We start from the raw sequence: 18,590 nt of genomic DNA on the forward strand, positions 1-18,590 counted from the left end.
GGGTGAAAAAATATAGGTCCAAAATAAGTCCTGAAATGGATAAACTGGCTAATTTTAAGCAGCTTTTGTTCTATAGAGTTTTTTCAGAAGTCAATATTTTTCGAGTTATTTGCGAGTGAATATGTTGATTTTTCAACAAAACAACCACGTTGTCAGACGGTTTTTCGCAAATAACTGAAAAAGTAAGTATTTTATTGAGCAGAAATATAGATTATGAAAAACTGAAAAAATCTTTGTATGTATGAAGTTTGGAGACCTAGTAGAACCCGAGTCGTAGCTAATGAAGTTCCAAGATCCGGGGTGTTGAGATTTCTCTTACAATGTGAAGATTTATTGATTGCTCTAAAACCTATTGAGATATGAAAATGAAATCTGGTAGGTTTTAAGAGGTAGTTATTACGTATTTGTTGACAGACTTAATATTAAAATTTTATATTTACCATTGGCGCGCATACGAGTACTAGTCTGAATTAAAAAAAAATAGTACGCCACTGAGGTATTTCAAATTAAAAAACATTTTTTAGTTACTTATTTAATTTGTGACACAAAATATATCTTCCCTTTTTTTCATACCATGCGCCTTTTTCATAAAAATAAAGTAAAATACTTATATCAACGCTTAAAAAGTATTCAATATGGTTTTTTTAACGATAACTTACCTCAAGTTGGACTTTCTGGAGGTCTTTGATTTTTAATGCATGCGATTCAAAAAGCTTAGAAAACTGTGTCTCAGACTTACGTGCAAATTTAAAATATAAATATCTCCTCAATTTTTATCATAGAGACATTGAAAAAATTGAAAAAGTTTCAGTATGAAAAATACTACATTTTAGTATTGATATATATTTTTCAAATTTCTTTTAGTTTTCAAGTAATTTTGAAAAAATTGAAAACATTTATAGTCTAAGAGCTAGTGAACCCTCCGACTAAAGGTCTTCCTGTAAGGCTAGAAATTTGTCTAATTCATAGCACACCAAGGCTAAAAACCATGACTTGGCAGGCATCAGCCGTGCACGTGTATCTACGAGGTGAATCGAAAAGTGGATCGCACATCGCACACATCTTATGGAAAATATACTGTCACTCAAATTCAATAAAATTTATACGAATAGATTCGTTTTAAATTAACGATCAAATCTTATCATTGCGCCAAATCTTAATTATGATTAATTACGGCGCAAATTGCAATTAAAGTTTATAAAAATCATATTTTGGGAGTTCATAAAAATGTCAGTTACAATTACTATTACTCAGGGTGCTATTCAAAGCAGCTTAAACCCAGCGGGTCCTAAAAGCGGATTAGTGAAACTATTTATACTTTCCTACTTCTCACCAAATATTTAATTATTACATAGGCGTTCGTTAAAAATTATCAATGGTGAGTGGTTCGCCTGTTTAAATGTTGTGGAATACTAATCAATTTTTTATTATTTATGTATGGTAAGTATACATAAAATCTGTAACTAATTTCGATTAAATAATGCATTCATTAGTGAGTGGTTCGTCTGTGTAAATGTTGTGCAATACTAATCATTTTTTATTATTTATGTATGGTAAGTATACATAAAATCTGTAACTAATTTCGATTAAATAATGCATTCATTTCCCCACCACCATTGAGGTAAAATGCAAGGCGCGTTTTTTTTGCATGGTTTCCCCATTAGGCCTAATCCATGTTGTCATTAATTATTAAAAATATATATAAAAAAATTAAAAACCAAGTTGTGGTATTCAAAAAGTCAACAATTACTGATTCAAATGCACGTCTCTATTAGGAGCGTCTAAGACAGAATGTAATAACTGTGTTGATGGATACCTTACATTTGCGTCATGCCTTGCATACCCTAGATACCATAATACACTTGCAACATGAGCACAGCATCCAACAGTTCGTGCACCAGTTTTGCAAGTGCAGTAGTAGCCGTCGATTGGTATATTGTCACCGTCATTTTCTAGATGGAGTGGTTGAAAAGCTATCCATAATTGATGTTTAGTCGCCTGACGAAATCTAGAGTAAACACGAGCTCTAAGAAGACCCTGTTCTTCTAAAAGTGCTTGAAATGTAAAATGTTCAATGTTTTCTCTCTGTAATTTATCTTGAATGTAACTGGGTGCAAGTTTTACTTGGTAGATTTCAATAGTCAAATCTCTAATCTGTTGTAACGACAAAATGGGAAATTCTGGTAAAATAAGTTCATCTAAATTCACCCATGCATCGTCTTGAATATGTTGTAAGTCCAAACGGTCAACTTCAACACGAGCTTTTACGACATTTTCTTCTTCTTCTTTAAGTTCCATCTTCTATCGAAGGTTGGAAATCATCATGGCAATGCGGACCCTGTTGGCTGCCGCTCTAAATATCTCTGCACTACTGCATTCGAACCATTCCCGTAAGTTCTTAAGCCAGGATGTTCTTCGTCTTCCCACATTTCGCTTTCCTCGGATTTTGCCTTGCATAATAAGTTGTAATAATGCGTATTTTTGCCCTTTCATCACATGTCCCAAGTACTCAAGTTTTCGTCTTTTGATAGTTAGTATTATTTCCGGTTGATTTCCTACCCTTCTAGTTACTTCCACATTCGACATTCTTTGAATCCATGATATTCGTAGGATTCTTCTGTAACACCAAAATTCAAAGGCGGCCAACTTATTCAAATGGACTTGTTTCAACGTCCACGCTTCCAAGCCATAAAGAAGAGTAGAGAACACGTAACATCGAAGCATCCTTAGGCGTAGTTCTAACCTTATATCCCGACAACAAAGAAACTTTTTAAGTTTAATGAATGATGCACGTGCTATTTCAATACGTGTATTAATTTCTTTGGTTTGGTCTACATTTGATGTTATCCATGTTCCTAAGTATTTGTAGTTATCCACACTCTCAATCACAGTATCTTCAATAGTTAATTGGATGTTTACGTGTGCTGATTTAGTTATGATCATGCATTTAGTTTTCTTTAAATTCATCTTCAGTCCGTACTCATGACAGCGTTCATTAAGGCGTTGCATTACGTTCTGTAAATCATTGTTGTTATCTGTTATTATTACTGTATCGTCTGCAAAACGTAAGTTGTTCAAAACTTCTCCATTGATAGATATACCTTCTATTGAATTTGAGAGCGCTTCTTGAAATACCGCTTCACTGTAGACATTGAAAAGTAGTGGAGACAGCACGCAACCCTGACGGACTCCTCTCTGTATTTTGATATCTTGGGTGTCCTGGTTGTCAACTCTTATCTTGGCAGTTTGATTCCAATATATATTAGATATAATTTTCATGTCACGACTGTCAATATTTTTGCTTTTTAATATATCTACAAGCTTTTTATGTTGAACTTTATCAAATGCCTTTTCAAAGTCTACAAAACATAAGTACATATCCTGATTCATTTCCATGCATCTCTGGGCCAGCACATTCAAGCCGAACAAAGCATCTCGTGTGCTCATACCATTTCTAAAGCCAAATTGTGTGTCACTGATTTCATATTCGAGAGTTTTAACAATTCTACTGTGTATTATTTTCAAAAATGTTTTAAGTGTGTGACTCATTAAAGATATTGTTCTGTGATCCGAGCAGGTTATTGCACTTGACTTTTTGGGAATTGCTACAAAGGTCGATTGCAGCCATTGTTTGGGGATTGTGGCAGTCTGATATATTAGATTAAAGAGTTCAACCATTACATCAATACAATCTTCATCAATAAGTTTTAATAATTCGATGGGCACATCATCTGGTCCAGTAGCTTTACCCTCTTTCGTGTTTTTAATAGCATAGATGACTTCGTCTCTTAATATTGGTGGTCCGGTATCCTCTGTGATTTCTAATGACAGTTCATCTCTTTCATCATTAAAGAGTTGTTGGATGTAATTGGTCCATTGACACAATCTCTCCTTCACGTCAGTAATAATATCCCCTTTATCATTTTTAAGGGTATTCGTTCTTGTGCTTTTTCTAGAACCTGTCATTTCTTTGATTTTTTTGTGTAAATTAAAGCTGTCATACTTTTTATCCAGGTCTTCTATTTCTTTGCATCTGTCGGAGAGCCACTTCTCTTTTGCCTCTCGAATTTTATTTCTGATGTTTCTCTGAATTTCTTTGTATTTATTCGGGTCTTTTGTTTTATGTTTTCTTCGTTCTTCCATAAGTTCAAGAATTTCTACTGTCATCCAAGATTTTGTTTTTTCTCCAAGTGGTTTGAGTGTTTCTTTTCCAACTGATACTAAGGCATGTTGAATTTTTCCCCATTTTTGGTCAACAGTCAGAGTTTCCGCACTATCTTCTTTGACTTTCCTTAAGTTCTCGTTTATTTTAAATTTAGTTTCCGCATAGGTCTTGTCTTGTTTGAGCCGCCTTGTATCCATGATTTTATTGGAGCTAGGGCTCTTATCCTTCTTTAGTTTCACTCTCATAGACAAAACAACCGGGTTGTGATCGGAGGATATGTCCGCTCCTGGATAAGTTTTAGATGATATTATAGAATTTCTATATCTTCTGTTGACGATAATATAATCTATTTGATTTCTGACTATTTTGTTGTTATTGTCAGCTGGTGACTTCCATGTATATAGTCTACGTTTAGGAAGTTTGAACAAGGTATTTGAAATTATGAGTTCATCATTGATACAGAAATCAACAAGCCTATCGCCACGTTCATTTCTTTCCCCGAGTCCATATCGCCCCACACAATTCTCCACTTCTCCTTGACCGACTTTAGCGTTCAAATCGCCCATTATAATATTTATGTCATGTCTTTTAGTTAGCTTTAAGACATTGCCAATTTGTTCGTAGAATGCCTCTATGGTGTCTTCATCCTTGTCTGCAGTGGGTGCATATACTTGGATTATATTTATTTTACGATTTAAATGAGGGTCGAGAGACAGCATTAATACTCGATCAGTGTAAGGAACAAAGTTACAAACGGCTTTCCGAGAATTGTTATCAACTATAATTCCAACTCCCTCTTTGTGATTGGGGTCGTTGTTTCCGGAATAATACAGTGTTCCATTTCTGGTGTTACATTTTCCTGATCCAGGCCATTGTATATCGCTAAGGCCCAGTATGTTAATCTTCATTCTGCACATTTCCGACACAGCGTTATCGAGTTTGCCTGATTGGTATAAACTTCTTACGTTCCATGTTCCAATTTTCAATGCTATAGAGTTATTCTTATTTGTTTGACAGGGATTTACCTTGATGACGACCTGAGAGGCCCTGTCGTCTAAATCTGATTGTCCTCCCCTGCCGGATCTTGGATTCCGAGCTCCATGATCATTAAGTAAATTATCAATTAGTGGGTCCATGATGATTTTTACTAAGGATATCCACGCGGATCTTTAATGTGGTAGTCATCCCGTGGCTTTCCACATCTCAATGCCGTTGACTAATTTAGCTCTTCCGCCTTCGGAGTTAATTTCTCGACTCCAGGGCAATGAAGTGCCCTACCATGTGTCGGTTCTTCCACCCGTAGCTGTTGACCAACAAGTGGGCGATTACTTATACCGGCAATCGTTCGGTTATTTTAACAGCTCCAGTATCCAATAATAGACCGATCCAGGATCATTTCCCTTACGCTCCATGTTGGTTCTGATGCTGCTGTCTGACAGAGTAGGATATGGAAAGGGAAGCTTTGGTAATTAGGTGGGAGAATGGGTTTAGGACATAATTTCTCCCAGGTACCAGGAGATTGGGAGATAATTATGGCTCACGTGGGCAGGGTCGCATCCCTGAAGTAGATCGATCTTCCCCGGGAACATAAAAGAGTATCTACCCGCTACCGCTATTATTCCGCTACATTTTCATATGCAGCCAATTCCTGCATTGTTTCTGCCAATTCTGCAGTTGCACCTTGCATTTGAATAGGTGGAAAATATTTATTAATTAAACTGCTCCCAATTTTTAAAAACATTCTAATATTAGGCACACGATGGACCGGTATTAATCCACAAAATAATTTAAAAATACTTTTTAAATGTCCATTCCGAGCTTCAACTATCCATCTTGTTTTAGTAATTAATCGCGCTTTATTAGCATCTTCAGTAGACAACTGTCTTTGTCCTCTTGGTAGAAGTGGTGGCATATGACATTCTAGGCCTAAATAATTTAATAAATGAATAGAATCACGATAGCCTCTATCTACAATTTTAATATCATTTGGTTGCAGCCAGTTACGCACGTTATTTACTTCGTCTTGTTCCTCGTCTTCAAGGTGATGTAAAATTGCAGCATCGTTATTTCTTGAATCAGAAAAATAGGGGCCTTGTACGTCCAAAATATATCCGTCAGGTCCGACTATTAAAACAGGTTTGATTAAATGATAACCCTTATGTAGACAGTAAGTTTGGCGAAGACTTCGAAAATTAGACGATTTGGGAATTTTGAGATAGGTTCCATCTATGTAAATAATGGCTTGAGGATTGTCAGGATTCGGATTGTACAAAGAGTTAGCAAAATCTGTAACATGGGTTCTAATAAATTCTTGGCGACCAATTGCTTCTAAACCCAGATTTTCTCTAACAAATCGTTGACAAAGACTTGTACGTACTGCAGTTATTGTCAGACTAACGTTGGATCGGCTAGAATATGAGCACAAAATTTTTAATAAATCGTCACTTAAATTGTATTTTAATTTCATAAGAAATGTAATTAAATCCTTTTTAGTAATAACTCTAGTTCTATCATAAACTACGACCTCATCGGAATAAGTATAAAGATCTTGAAAATTATTTTTTCTTAAGTTTGTCAATGCTTTGAAGTCGTCCTCTTGAATACCCGTGTCTATCTCGAAACGATTAGTAGTATTTTCAATTGCTGTCAGACGTAACGCTTGAAACCACTCTGAAACCAAATTCTCTATTATATTATGATCTAACATACTGTCATCATTTATGTGATCACTGCAACATAAAGCCTACTCTAGCTTCTAATGACAAACGTTCAAGATTTCTAGCTCTATCACATACAAAACATAAATTATTTCTTTGTAATACACACTTGAATCTACAAGCATTCACATTATCATCATTACCTTGTTCAATTTCTTCAATGATGTATCTGTAGCAGTTTATGTGGATCACAATCCCAATATCAAAATTGGCTTCCGGTAGATTGTTGTTCATGCGGCGACCCAATGCAATCTCCTGAAATCTTGGTGGAAGATTATCTAAGTTCCCAACTCGACGAAAACCTCTAGCACGAACTCAAACATCACAAATATAACACTGCATTTTCACTAATTAAAATAGTTAATAGTAGAACAACAGTTCGACAAAAACTAACCATTTGGCGGAACGTAACGACCCTTTATAATAATTACTAGTTTACAATAATTACCAGATAAAGTTGACTAGTGACAAAAACTTTTGATTCTTTCTAAAGCAAACGATTTGCGTAATTTTCTTTTAATTGATCGATAATGTTAAAACACAGTAGAATGCAATTTAAGTCGTAATTCAATAGTGTTAATTAAATAAAATTCTGTTAAAATCTCATTAGTGCGTTAAATACCCTTGTTTTACGGTGCGTCACTGGAAGTGCGTTGTCATTTATGATTTACAAGGTAAGAGGCTTAATAATCTTAGAAGATTTATGAAGTCCAAATAATTTGGATATCTTAAAATATTTTTTCTCTCTCTAACTTATATACCTACCCATTTGATTTCAGATTAATTTATATCAATTCCTGCTCTTATTACTGAAAATTTAGAGTTGGCGCAATGATAATAAGTGACAGTTACATTGAAACGAATCTATTCATGTAAGTTTTATTGAATTTGAGTGACATTATATTTTCCATAAGATGTGTGCGATGTCCATTTAGGGGCTTAAATAAACTTTCTCCTGTAAAGTTTAAATTTAAGTATGTGTTTAAGTAAGTCATTTAGAAGAAATGTGTACAATGACAGACGATTCTGAAGAGCATAAGACCTTGACAGGCGAGAAGAAAGATTACGGGTTTTTCCTAAAATTATTTTTTTTGCATCGAACAAAGTTTTTTTAGGTTTTTTGAATCATTCCAAACAGAAAAGGTCTTCAGTGACTTTTCTCTTAGGTTAATAGTTTTTGTTATATAAGCGATTAAAAATTTTGAAAATTGCGAAATCGGCCATTTTTAACCCTAAATCGGAAATTTAACTAAAAATTTCAATGTTGCCAAGGTAGATAGATATTCTTTAAACATTTATTGATGAAATCGCGAAGAGTTTTTTGCAATACAATATCGAAAACCCCTTTGTTTTTAAATTGCTAATCAAGCGGGCGCGACACTTTAGTATAAATGAGGACGTTTGAGTTTGCATAAATTCATTATCTCGAGAATGTGCAAATTTGAAGAGAAATACTCAGACAGGTCGATTTATATTCTTAAATTATGTTTTTTTGGCATATATATAATACTAGTGACGTCATTCATCTGGGAGTGATGACGTAATCGATGATTTCTTTATATGAGAGTAGGGGTTGTGTGATAGCTCATTTGAAAGGTTATTTAATTCTCTATTCACTAATATAAACCTTAACATATTTATTTATACAGGGTGTACACAATATTTTTTATACACTAGGTATATATTAACACATCTCAAAAAGTAATTACACTAAGTACCTGTAAAAGAGGAATTATAATCCTCAAGTAGATCTAGGAAACGTCCTAAATTATCAACTTTCTAAAACAACTAGGGATAAGTAATACAGAGGGTCAAAAATAGAAAGCAGTCAAAATGACCGCTCTGGTGCTTCTAGTGTTAAAGAATATCTACCTACCTTGGCAACCTTGAAAATTTTAGTTATATGTCCGATTTAGGGTCAAAAATGGCCGATTTCGCAATTTTCAAAATTTTTAATCGCTTATCTAACAAAAACTATTAACCTAAGAGAAAAATCACTAAAGACCTTTTCTGTTTGGAATGATTCAAAAAATTTAAAAAAAGCTTTGTTCGATGCAAAAAAAATTTTTAGGAAAAACCCCTAATCTTTCCCCTCTCCTGGCAAGGTCTTATGCTCTTCAGAATCATCTGTCATTGTACACATTTCTTCTAAATGACTTACTCAAACACATACTTAAATTTAACCTTTAAAGGAGAAAGTTTTCCTAGGGAAAGACCCCTAAACTATGCAGTTTTCGATTAACATGGTAGATACACGTGCACGGCTGATGCCTGCCAGGTCATGGTAATTAGTTTTGGTGTGTTATGAATTATCATTATACAAATTTCTAGCCTTACAGGACGACCGTTAGTCGGAGGGTTCACTAGCTCTTAGACGATAATAAAATATCAAAAAAATAATTGAATACTAAATTGAATTTTTTTTCAAACCTAAGCACTTTAAACTGGTTAAAATCTCAGAACACGTAGTCAGTTTGTAAATAAACCCAATAGGGAACTTGCACATTTTTTTATTACATAATAATGTTCAGTTTAATAGGTCAAACGGCCCTTGACGTCACTCAGTTTAACTATATGGTTCCGTTTATGGTTATAATTAGGTATATTCTTCTTCTTCTTCTTTAGTTTATTGGCCTCCACCTATTCTGGTATACCTCGTCGCGAAATAAAGGAAAAATATTTATATTCTATTAACATTTATCGTATGTCATTGTAATAATATATACCAGTTTGTTGACATTGGAGTTTGATATAGTTATTGAAGGAAAGGAAAGAAGGTTTACTACGGAAAACAAAACCATTTTGTAAAAGTACAGTTTTCTATGAATAGTTCAAACGATCAAAACACTTGTAACGTCAAATAAATGTATTTTCTACTGACGTTTACAACGTCTAATTTAAAATTCTGTTTACTTTGTTGGAAAAATGTAAATGTACAACGGAGTGACGTCACGACGCGTTTTAGGCCACCTGTTTTAATTTGAATTTTTAATCGCCTTTGGGGGCCAAACGAAAGACCTACAAAACTTTTTTATCTTTGATACATGTTTTAAATTATGTTCTGTTGTGATTTATAACATTTTTTTGAATTTAAAAATTTATGCAAGTTCCCTATTGTGTATGGAATAATGTTAATTTATTATTGTTTGTGTATTTACCAATTTTGTACCTACTAGATCTTATTTTGAATTATTTTTCTAATTTGTGACATTTTAATTGTATCATGTACTAATGGACTTCGGTCCGTCAATAAATAATAAATAAATAAATTTTTATTTTTTTTAAGGTTTTTTACTCAGAATTGAAATATCTATCAATTTCCGAGGTTATTTTGAGGTTAAATATTTCCACTCCCGAGAAGGGGTGGTACCCACCCCAGAGCAAAAGCACACATCGGCACAATATCACTTTTTTTCTTTGACATATTATGTATAAGTATATGTATGACAAATTTAAAGTTAATCCAAGCGGTTCTTTAAAATTTACCGCAAAAACCGTCAAAGAATGTACTGTGTATGCTTTTTAACTTTAAGGACACTCAGTGACTGTGCATCTTTATTTTCATTATTAGATATTAATTTATGAATATCATCCTAATATCTAAGGCTTATCATTACACTAGCTACACCACAACTATGTGCTCTAAAATCACTACTATCTTTAGTCTGTTGTTAGTATTTTGTAGTGTGAGCTATGTGAGCCCCCTCAAGATTTTAGGGGTGTTTCCCTATGCGGCTCCTAGTCATTTCTTTTTGGAAAGTTCACTCCTAAAAGGTATCGCAGAAGCTGGACATGATATTACTATGATTACAGTTTTCGAAGATAAGAAGCCCCCCAAGAAGGGGACACTTCGGCCGCTTGTGTTACCGGAAGTACGACAATTGCAATTCGGTAAGAATGACAGTTATTATTTGCGATTAATATTTATATTTTATCCATAATAATTTTTTCTTAGTTGGCTCCATATTTATATTAGGCGATTGATTATGTATTTTAGAAAGGAACTACAACGTTAACAGGGTTTTATTATTTCATATAGTCCAGTGATTCTCAACCTGTGGGGCGCGCCCCCCTAGGGGGCGCGCTTTTAGCAATGAGGGGGCGTGAAAATATAAAAAAAAACATTGACTAATTTACTAAAATCAAAGCAAAACAAAATTCTGACAAACAAAAAAATAAAATACCCATGAACAAGGAGCTATACATAGTTATGAGCACTGAATACTAAATCAACTAATTTAATGTAAATTAGTGACTTCCTTGGGCCTGTTTTGCAGAGCAAAGCTTATCAAAACAGGGTGTAATATTAGAAATAGACGCTCTCAGTTCTTTCTCTATATTTAGCTGCGATCTGTATTTGGTCTTTAAAGCAGCCATCGCGGAAAATCATGTTTCGCAAAGGTAGGATGGTGAAAACGGTAATAGTATACGAAACGCTCTGGTTTTCAGTGCAGAAAACTTATCATTTACTCGTGCCCAAAATTCAAAGAGGGATCTAATATTAAACTGTTTCTTGATTTCGGCATTTGCTGTGAAGTCTATGAAGGTTTCTTCTTCTGCAGTAGAGAGCTCTTCGGGTGTAATTTGAAACGGATTCCCGACCAACTCATAACTATTAGGTACATATTAATTGGTCGTCGGCAAAAAAATATCTTTTAAAATTTTTTGTCAGCATTGCTGAATGATTTTCAATGGTTACAAAAACAACTTTCACGTGTTTTTCTTCAACCTGGTAAGTTTTAAAACATCCATCCACATTTTCAAATATTTCTAGGTTTTTTTCTTTAAATTTCTGCTCCACAATTTCAATTTTCTACAGAAAGCGTTGATTTTATAATTCGTATCAAATATATGTGTGTTGACCCCTTGAAGTTGTAAATCCAAAATATTTAGTTTCTTGAATATATCAACCACGTAACTCAATTTCATCAAAAATAAACCATCGTGAAACATCTTGGCTTGCGGCCTCTTTTCTTCTTCTAGAAAAATGGCGATTCCATGTCTTAATTCAAAACACGTTGTAAAAATTTACCACGTAATAACCAGCTTGCCTCACAATAAAATAATAATGCTGAATGTACCGCATCCATGTCTTGGCAAAGTACAGAAAAAATTCTAGTTTTCAAAGGTCTCATTTTTATGTAGATAATTAACTATTGTTACAACCGTAGTTAGCACAATATTCAAGCCAGAGCTTCTCTGTTGATCATACAGTGTCTCTATTTTTGCTTCATTTATATAATCATTTAACATAGCAAATAATGCAAGCGACTTTGCTATCAATTCTATTGGTTTGCAGAAAAGTAGTTCTGCTACTAATCTGCCATCACAAAATCGAACGTAGGCAATAAAATGAACATATTTATTGCTACTGTTGCCTCATCAAGCTGAATCGAAAACGGCTTTTCACGCAACTTCCTGATTAGCTGATCCTGTACATATTCAGCCATATCACCAATTCGGCGGGCAACAGTATCATTTGATAGAAGTATAAACTCCAATGTTTTAGCAAAATTATCTCCAAACATAGTTTCTACAATTTTGATTGCAGTTGGTAGTATAACATCTTCACCAATAGTGTTAGGTTTTTAGATCTGGCTATTTAATATCAGACTTTATAAGAGGCAAGTAAAGCTATTTCATTCACAGTCAAAGTTTTTATTGAAACTAATTTTTGCTTTTCACGCCGTTTTAATTTTAACTCGAAGAATTCTCGGGGTTTGTTAATGTACTCACTACGAAGCGTTTCCCAATGTCTTTTTAGTTTATTAGGTTTCATGCTGCTCAATATTATTATTGCATAGATATATTGTTATTGAACGAGGGAGGGCGCGGTGAAAATAATTATGGAAAATTGGGGCGCAAATGGTAAAACGTTGAGAAACGCTGATATAGTCAATGGACCTCTATATTCGAAAAAACCGCAGAGTGCTACCATTTAAATGGGTGCGTTTTTGAGAAAGGGGTGAATTAGTCCCTAGGCACAGGGCGAATTAGAGTGAGTTCTATGCACATTTAGTGCAAACACATAGCAAAATTGTTCCAGGTTAAATTTACTATCTAAATATCATATTTATTTTAAAGACAAAAACATGTTTTTTTTACAAAAATATATCCAAAAGAAAAGCAAGAAAAAAACATGAAAGACAGCAATTTGGTTTTTTGCCCACAACTTTTTTCCACGGGGATATAGGTATAGGCATTACTTCACAGAAAAAAAACTTCCATCCTTTCTGTTTAAAATGGAGTTTGGTAGAAGTCCCTGTGATTTATAATTTTTAAAATATGATTTTTCAAATTTCGCCACTCACAGCGATTTTGGAATATTTTCCGGTACCCCGTCAAAATAGCCCCGTCAAAAAAGCTCCGACAAAATAGCCCCGACATAATATCCCGCACACAAAATAGCTCCGACAAAATAGCCTGCAGACAAAATCGCCGCGGAATAATAGCCCGCCGACAAAATAGCCCCGACAAAATAGCCCCGACAAAATAGCCCCGACAAAATAGCCCCGAAAAAAAGCTCCCTTCAGAATTCATCATGAAATAATTCCTTAAAAATACATTTTTTCGGAAATGGTAATTATCCTCTATTCAGATGTTTATCTTAACCACATTAAATAAAAATTGTCTTTTCAGAGAACTCGAGTCCTGTCTTTCCTGCCTCTTGGAAGTTTGAACAATAAAGTTAAGCAAAAATCAATGTTAATTTATGATATAAACATTTTTTTCTGTTTTCGGGCAACAGTAAAATGCATTTTAAATTAAATAAATTAAATACATTCTTCCTTTTTGTCAAATAATTTAAATTAAAAAAAAGTTTTTGGACACCTTGTATAAATAATTATGTAATTGTTTATAAGAGGCTGTTTTAGCCGGGGCTATTTTAGCCGGGGCTGTTTTGACCGGGGCTATTTTGTGTGCGGGCTATTTTGTCGGGGCTATTTTGTGTGCGGGCTATTTTGTCGAGGCTATTTTGTGTTGAGGCTATTTTGACGGGGCGTTTTTGACGGGGCTGTTTTGACCGGGCTATTTTGACGGGTCACGATATTTTCCTTGTTACTTCGCAAACATTGTTCTGTAACTTTTTTCTACGCATTTAGTAGAAAGAGAAGTCAATTACCTTTAAAATGTTCTATCGTAGAAGGCCGTATGGCTATATTTAGGCAAGATGTGGTTTTTCAAAATTTTATACTTTTAATGATTTTTGATATATTTTACGATTATTTTTAAATTTCTCATTATAACTTTTTTTATTGTATATTTGGTATATACATTGTTTAATAAAAAGGAAAGCTCATTTTCTTTACTTTAAAATGGTGTACTGTAAAAAATTCTAGAACTATTTTTAAACAAGATATGCTTTTTCAAATTGTGACATAATAATATACACATGCAATAGTTGGAACCATATGGAAAATTTTTTAGTATTAATTTTATGAAAAAAAGTTATTCTTTGTAAAATGCTCTGCCTAGTCTGAAACCTAAAATTCAATCAACAGATATAAAATTTTATTAATAATGTACGAGGTATGTTAAAAAATATGAATTTGCTCAGGAGTAAAGTACCCTTATATTTTGGAATTTGGAATTAAAAATTATATTATAATATTCAATTATATTCTAATTGAAAAAAAAAATAAAATTTTTTAAATCTTTTCAAATTACGGATACTCTTGGATATCCTACGGATATCTTGTTTAAAAATAGTCCTAGATTTTTTGGAATACACCATTGGTGTATTCCAACACCATTTTAAAGTAAAGAAAATGTATGTTGTTTTCTATTATACAATGCATATCCCTAAATGTACAAAAAAAAGTCATAATGAGAAATTTAAAAAATAATCATAAAAAATACCAAAAATCATTGAAAGTATAAGAGCTTGAAAAAGCAGAACTTGCTTCAAAATAGTCAAGCAGCCTTATACAATAGACTCATTTTAAAGGTAATTGACTCCTATTTCTAATAAATGTACCATTGCATATACCTAAAAATGCGTAAAAAAATTACAGAACAATGTTTGCGAAATAATGGGGAAAATGGCCCAAAAATGCTGTAAGCTGCGAATTATGAAAAATCCTATTTCGGAAAATCTAAATCCAAGAGTTATTAAACGTCATTTTAAAGAGAAAGAATGTAAGTTATTTTTTGGTGAAACAATGTGTATACCTATATCTCCGTGGAAAAAAGTTATTGTGCAAAAACCAAAATTGCTTTCTTTCGTGTTGTTTTTTTGCTTTTCTTTTGAATATATTTTTGTAAATAAAAATATTTTTTACTTTAAAATGTAATATTTCGATAGTAAATTTAACCTGAAACAATTTTCCTGTAGACGTCTTTGTACCAAAAGTGCATACACCCTCATTCACCCTGTGCCTAGGGACTAATTCACCCATTACCCAAAAACGCACCCATTTAAATGGTAGCACTCCGCGGTTTTTTCAAATTTAGAGGTCCGTTGACTATATGAGACAATAAAATCCCGTTAACGTTGTAGTTCCTTTTAGCTCTCTTATTTTGAACATAATCAATGGCCTATATCGTCCATAAACAGATTTAAACGAATATCACATTTAGTCCATACAAATTAATAATATATTAACTAGTTACTAGTTTAGTAGAATATAGTAACCTGGCATTAAACTAGTTGTATCATTTAATCCTTTGATAACTATTTATATTATTTCGATAAATATAAATTAAGTATCCCAATTATTATATTTCTAATAAGGGCGTTTTGGTTAAAACTGTTGACCAGAGAGTTTTGCAAAAAAAAGTCTTTTTCGTGACAGTAAAAGGTATAAAAAGGTCCCGGGAACGGGATCAATAAAGTTTCGCTAGATCTACTAAAAACTGATCTACTAAAAATCACAACATCTGGCATCAGTGCATTCCATAAGAACATATTTTAGAGTGAGATAGAAAAATCAATTTTTTCCAGATTCTGAATTGTTACCTTTTCCCTCTTTATCTGTTTGCCCTTTTGAATGTGTTATCTTTAAACACAAAAACATAGATGGTTTAATTCTTTAATATGACGTGTTTTAACAGAAACATAACTAAATTAGCAATAAAAAAAATAATAGTTAACAAAGCTTTAAAAACAGAAAGGCACATAACGTTAAATTCTGGTCGACACCTTAAGAGTTATCTGTCGACCAAGTGGGCGGTATGCAGAGCGCAACATAAAAGAGACGAGATAGTTTAATGGAGGCTCTGTGATGTTTTGGGGTGGAATTTGCTTGAGAGTAAGTACGGATATGGATGGTATAAACGTGTACGCTTTAAATAGCGAGAGCTACATTGCACAGATTTTCTCTTTGAACACTTTGTTTCTTTCGCAGTATAATATAGGAAATAATTTCACCTTAATGTATGATAAGACATTACCTCCTCACGTATCGCATATTGTCAGTTAAAACATATATTAAAGAGTAAATCCGTCTAGTTTCTTTGTTATGAAAGATATCAGAAATATATAGTTACCTATACCACAGGGTGGCTCAAATTTTTTTTCATTTAAAACACATGGTAAAGGAAAGAACCGTCTATTTTCTTTGTTTCTAAAGATATCAGGGACATTCAAACAACAAAATGTTTACAAAACATAAGACTACAATGTGATTTCGATGCATACTTACACTTGTACCTTATTCTCCCTACAGAGTGTCTCAAATTTAACATAAGAAAAACATTTCTGTTCTTCCACTCAGTATAAGTAGAAAAAAGGAGTTTAACCCTTAAGATCCTGAATTAATTTACGTATTTAGAAAATTTTTTTTTTAAGATATTCTTCTTTAGGCGCGATTTGATTGAGGGTAAAATTGTACATAAATCTGCGCGCCTGCGCACACAGACAGTATGTAGTTCCTTGCTAATCTTTCAAGATAGGTGTTTATGTATCTGTATCCGTGCAAATAAGTCATTAAAAGAATATATTAGTGTTTTTAGTAAATGTATTATTTATTATAATTCTTGTGTTTTTGGATTTGTGTTTCTCTGTAGTAAAATAATAAAATATTTACACTATTTGTCGCCGTGTTGTGTAATTATATCGGAAACTTACATGTCAATTAGAAGGACCTCGCTGGTGTAGTTGCTAGGGCGTTAGCTCCGAGATTGGAATGACGCGGGTTCGAATCCTGGGCGATTCATATTTTTTTTTATTTTTGGTTGTTTTAATAAAAATTTTTTGAAAGTGGTAGATAAAATTTTTAAATAAAATACAAATAACCTGTTACGTATATTTACTTCCTATTTATATAATAGAAGAATATCTTCTTACGTGCGTACAAAGTACACACACATTCTTTTTTATTATTTTCATATTATATTCAGAAGAAGTTTTTAAAACAAAATACGTACATTTTTTTTCTTAATTATTTTTGTATTTTTAGATAATTGCCGTATATGTAACGATAGGAAGATATAGGAGCAAACATACTTAATAATATCTAAAATTAAATTTCAAAATAACAAACAAATACAAAACTAGATAAATGAAAAATCATAATCAAGTTATTGTAGATGAAAATCTATGTTGCACTTGATGCACACTATCACATTGCACTTGCAACCCATGGTACGCACATATGAACTACAGCATTCATTTGAAAAACGTCTCCTTTTTTATCAGGAATATAGGTCAGGAGATAATCAATCTTATCATATCTTATATCCACGACTACTTTGGACGAAGATGGCCTGCCTGCATCTTTTGTTTTGGTACCATATTTCGTAAGATACGATGTTACTAGATACCTTCGAAATTCTAGTTGTGGCATACGATCATAGGATCTATTATGTCCAATTATGTCCAGCATCAATGTAAATAGACCATTATGTCCATAGTTATGTCCAGCATCAATGTAAATAGACACCACCATCATTTTTTGAAGCAAATTCCTACTTGGTATCTAGCTACATTCTGGTCCATAAGATCAACTTCATCTTTGCTTTCACTAGTTTTTTAGCTTTTACTGATGATCTGGAAGGCTGAGCCTCGTCAATACCGTCATATTATATTTCGAAATCTCTTTCACTATTTTGTAAAACAAGTTCAACAGGTGCTCTTAGAATTCTCTGTTAAACATCTGACAGCCTGTTAAAATCATTATATTCCTCATCACCAAACTCCTCGTCTGAAAGCACATTCAATTCTGGGGTTTAAGTACATATATATAGCATCAACGTCTAAAGTTTCAACGGCATCAATCATCTCCAGCGCTTTTTGAGAGAAAACCCTTTTCTGAAACAAACAATACGTTACAATTCCAAAAGTTCCGATTTTTGCTCCCATATGTTCCTAGCGTTATAGACCTGGATACCAAAAAAAAGTTGATTAATAGCAAGCTGAAAATTTGTTAATAGCTTAACGGTGTATAGTCGGACAAACTTTGATGTATGGGAACACTGGAACAGGGGAAGTTTTAATTGTGGAACAGGTTAAAAATTTAGAACGTCAGACTACGAAAACGTTTCATGTATTTTGTCGGACAGAACCTCCAATTGATTTGTTACCAGTTCATTAAATTCTCATGCAAAAATCAGACTGGTGTTTATTACCAACTGGGCATTTTAATGAGTGGACACGAAGAACATGTCAAATGACAGGAATCATATTGGTTAATAATGGCAGTCTGATTTTTGTATGAGGGTATAATTAAAGGGTAACAAATCAATTGGATGTTCTGTCCGACAAAATA

At 33.3% G+C, this 18,590-nt stretch overlaps 1 protein-coding gene across 1 annotated transcript in view; it reads left to right on the plus strand.

The window, feature by feature from the left end:
- The first annotated feature begins 10,480 nt into the window (after positions 1–10,480).
- The window catches only part of LOC114338945 (UDP-glycosyltransferase UGT5), a 29,897-nt gene continuing 21,787 nt past the window's right edge, over positions 10,481–18,590 (plus strand). Inside the window, 1 exon segment of the mRNA XM_028289567.2 lies at positions 10,481–10,773. Coding sequence (XP_028145368.2) covers positions 10,518–10,773 — 256 coding nt within the window. The 5' untranslated portion in view covers positions 10,481–10,517.

Source organism: Diabrotica virgifera, chromosome 4 (assembly GCF_917563875.1).
Source record: "Diabrotica virgifera virgifera chromosome 4, PGI_DIABVI_V3a".
In the NCBI taxonomy this organism is placed as follows: domain Eukaryota; kingdom Metazoa; phylum Arthropoda; class Insecta; order Coleoptera; family Chrysomelidae; genus Diabrotica; species Diabrotica virgifera.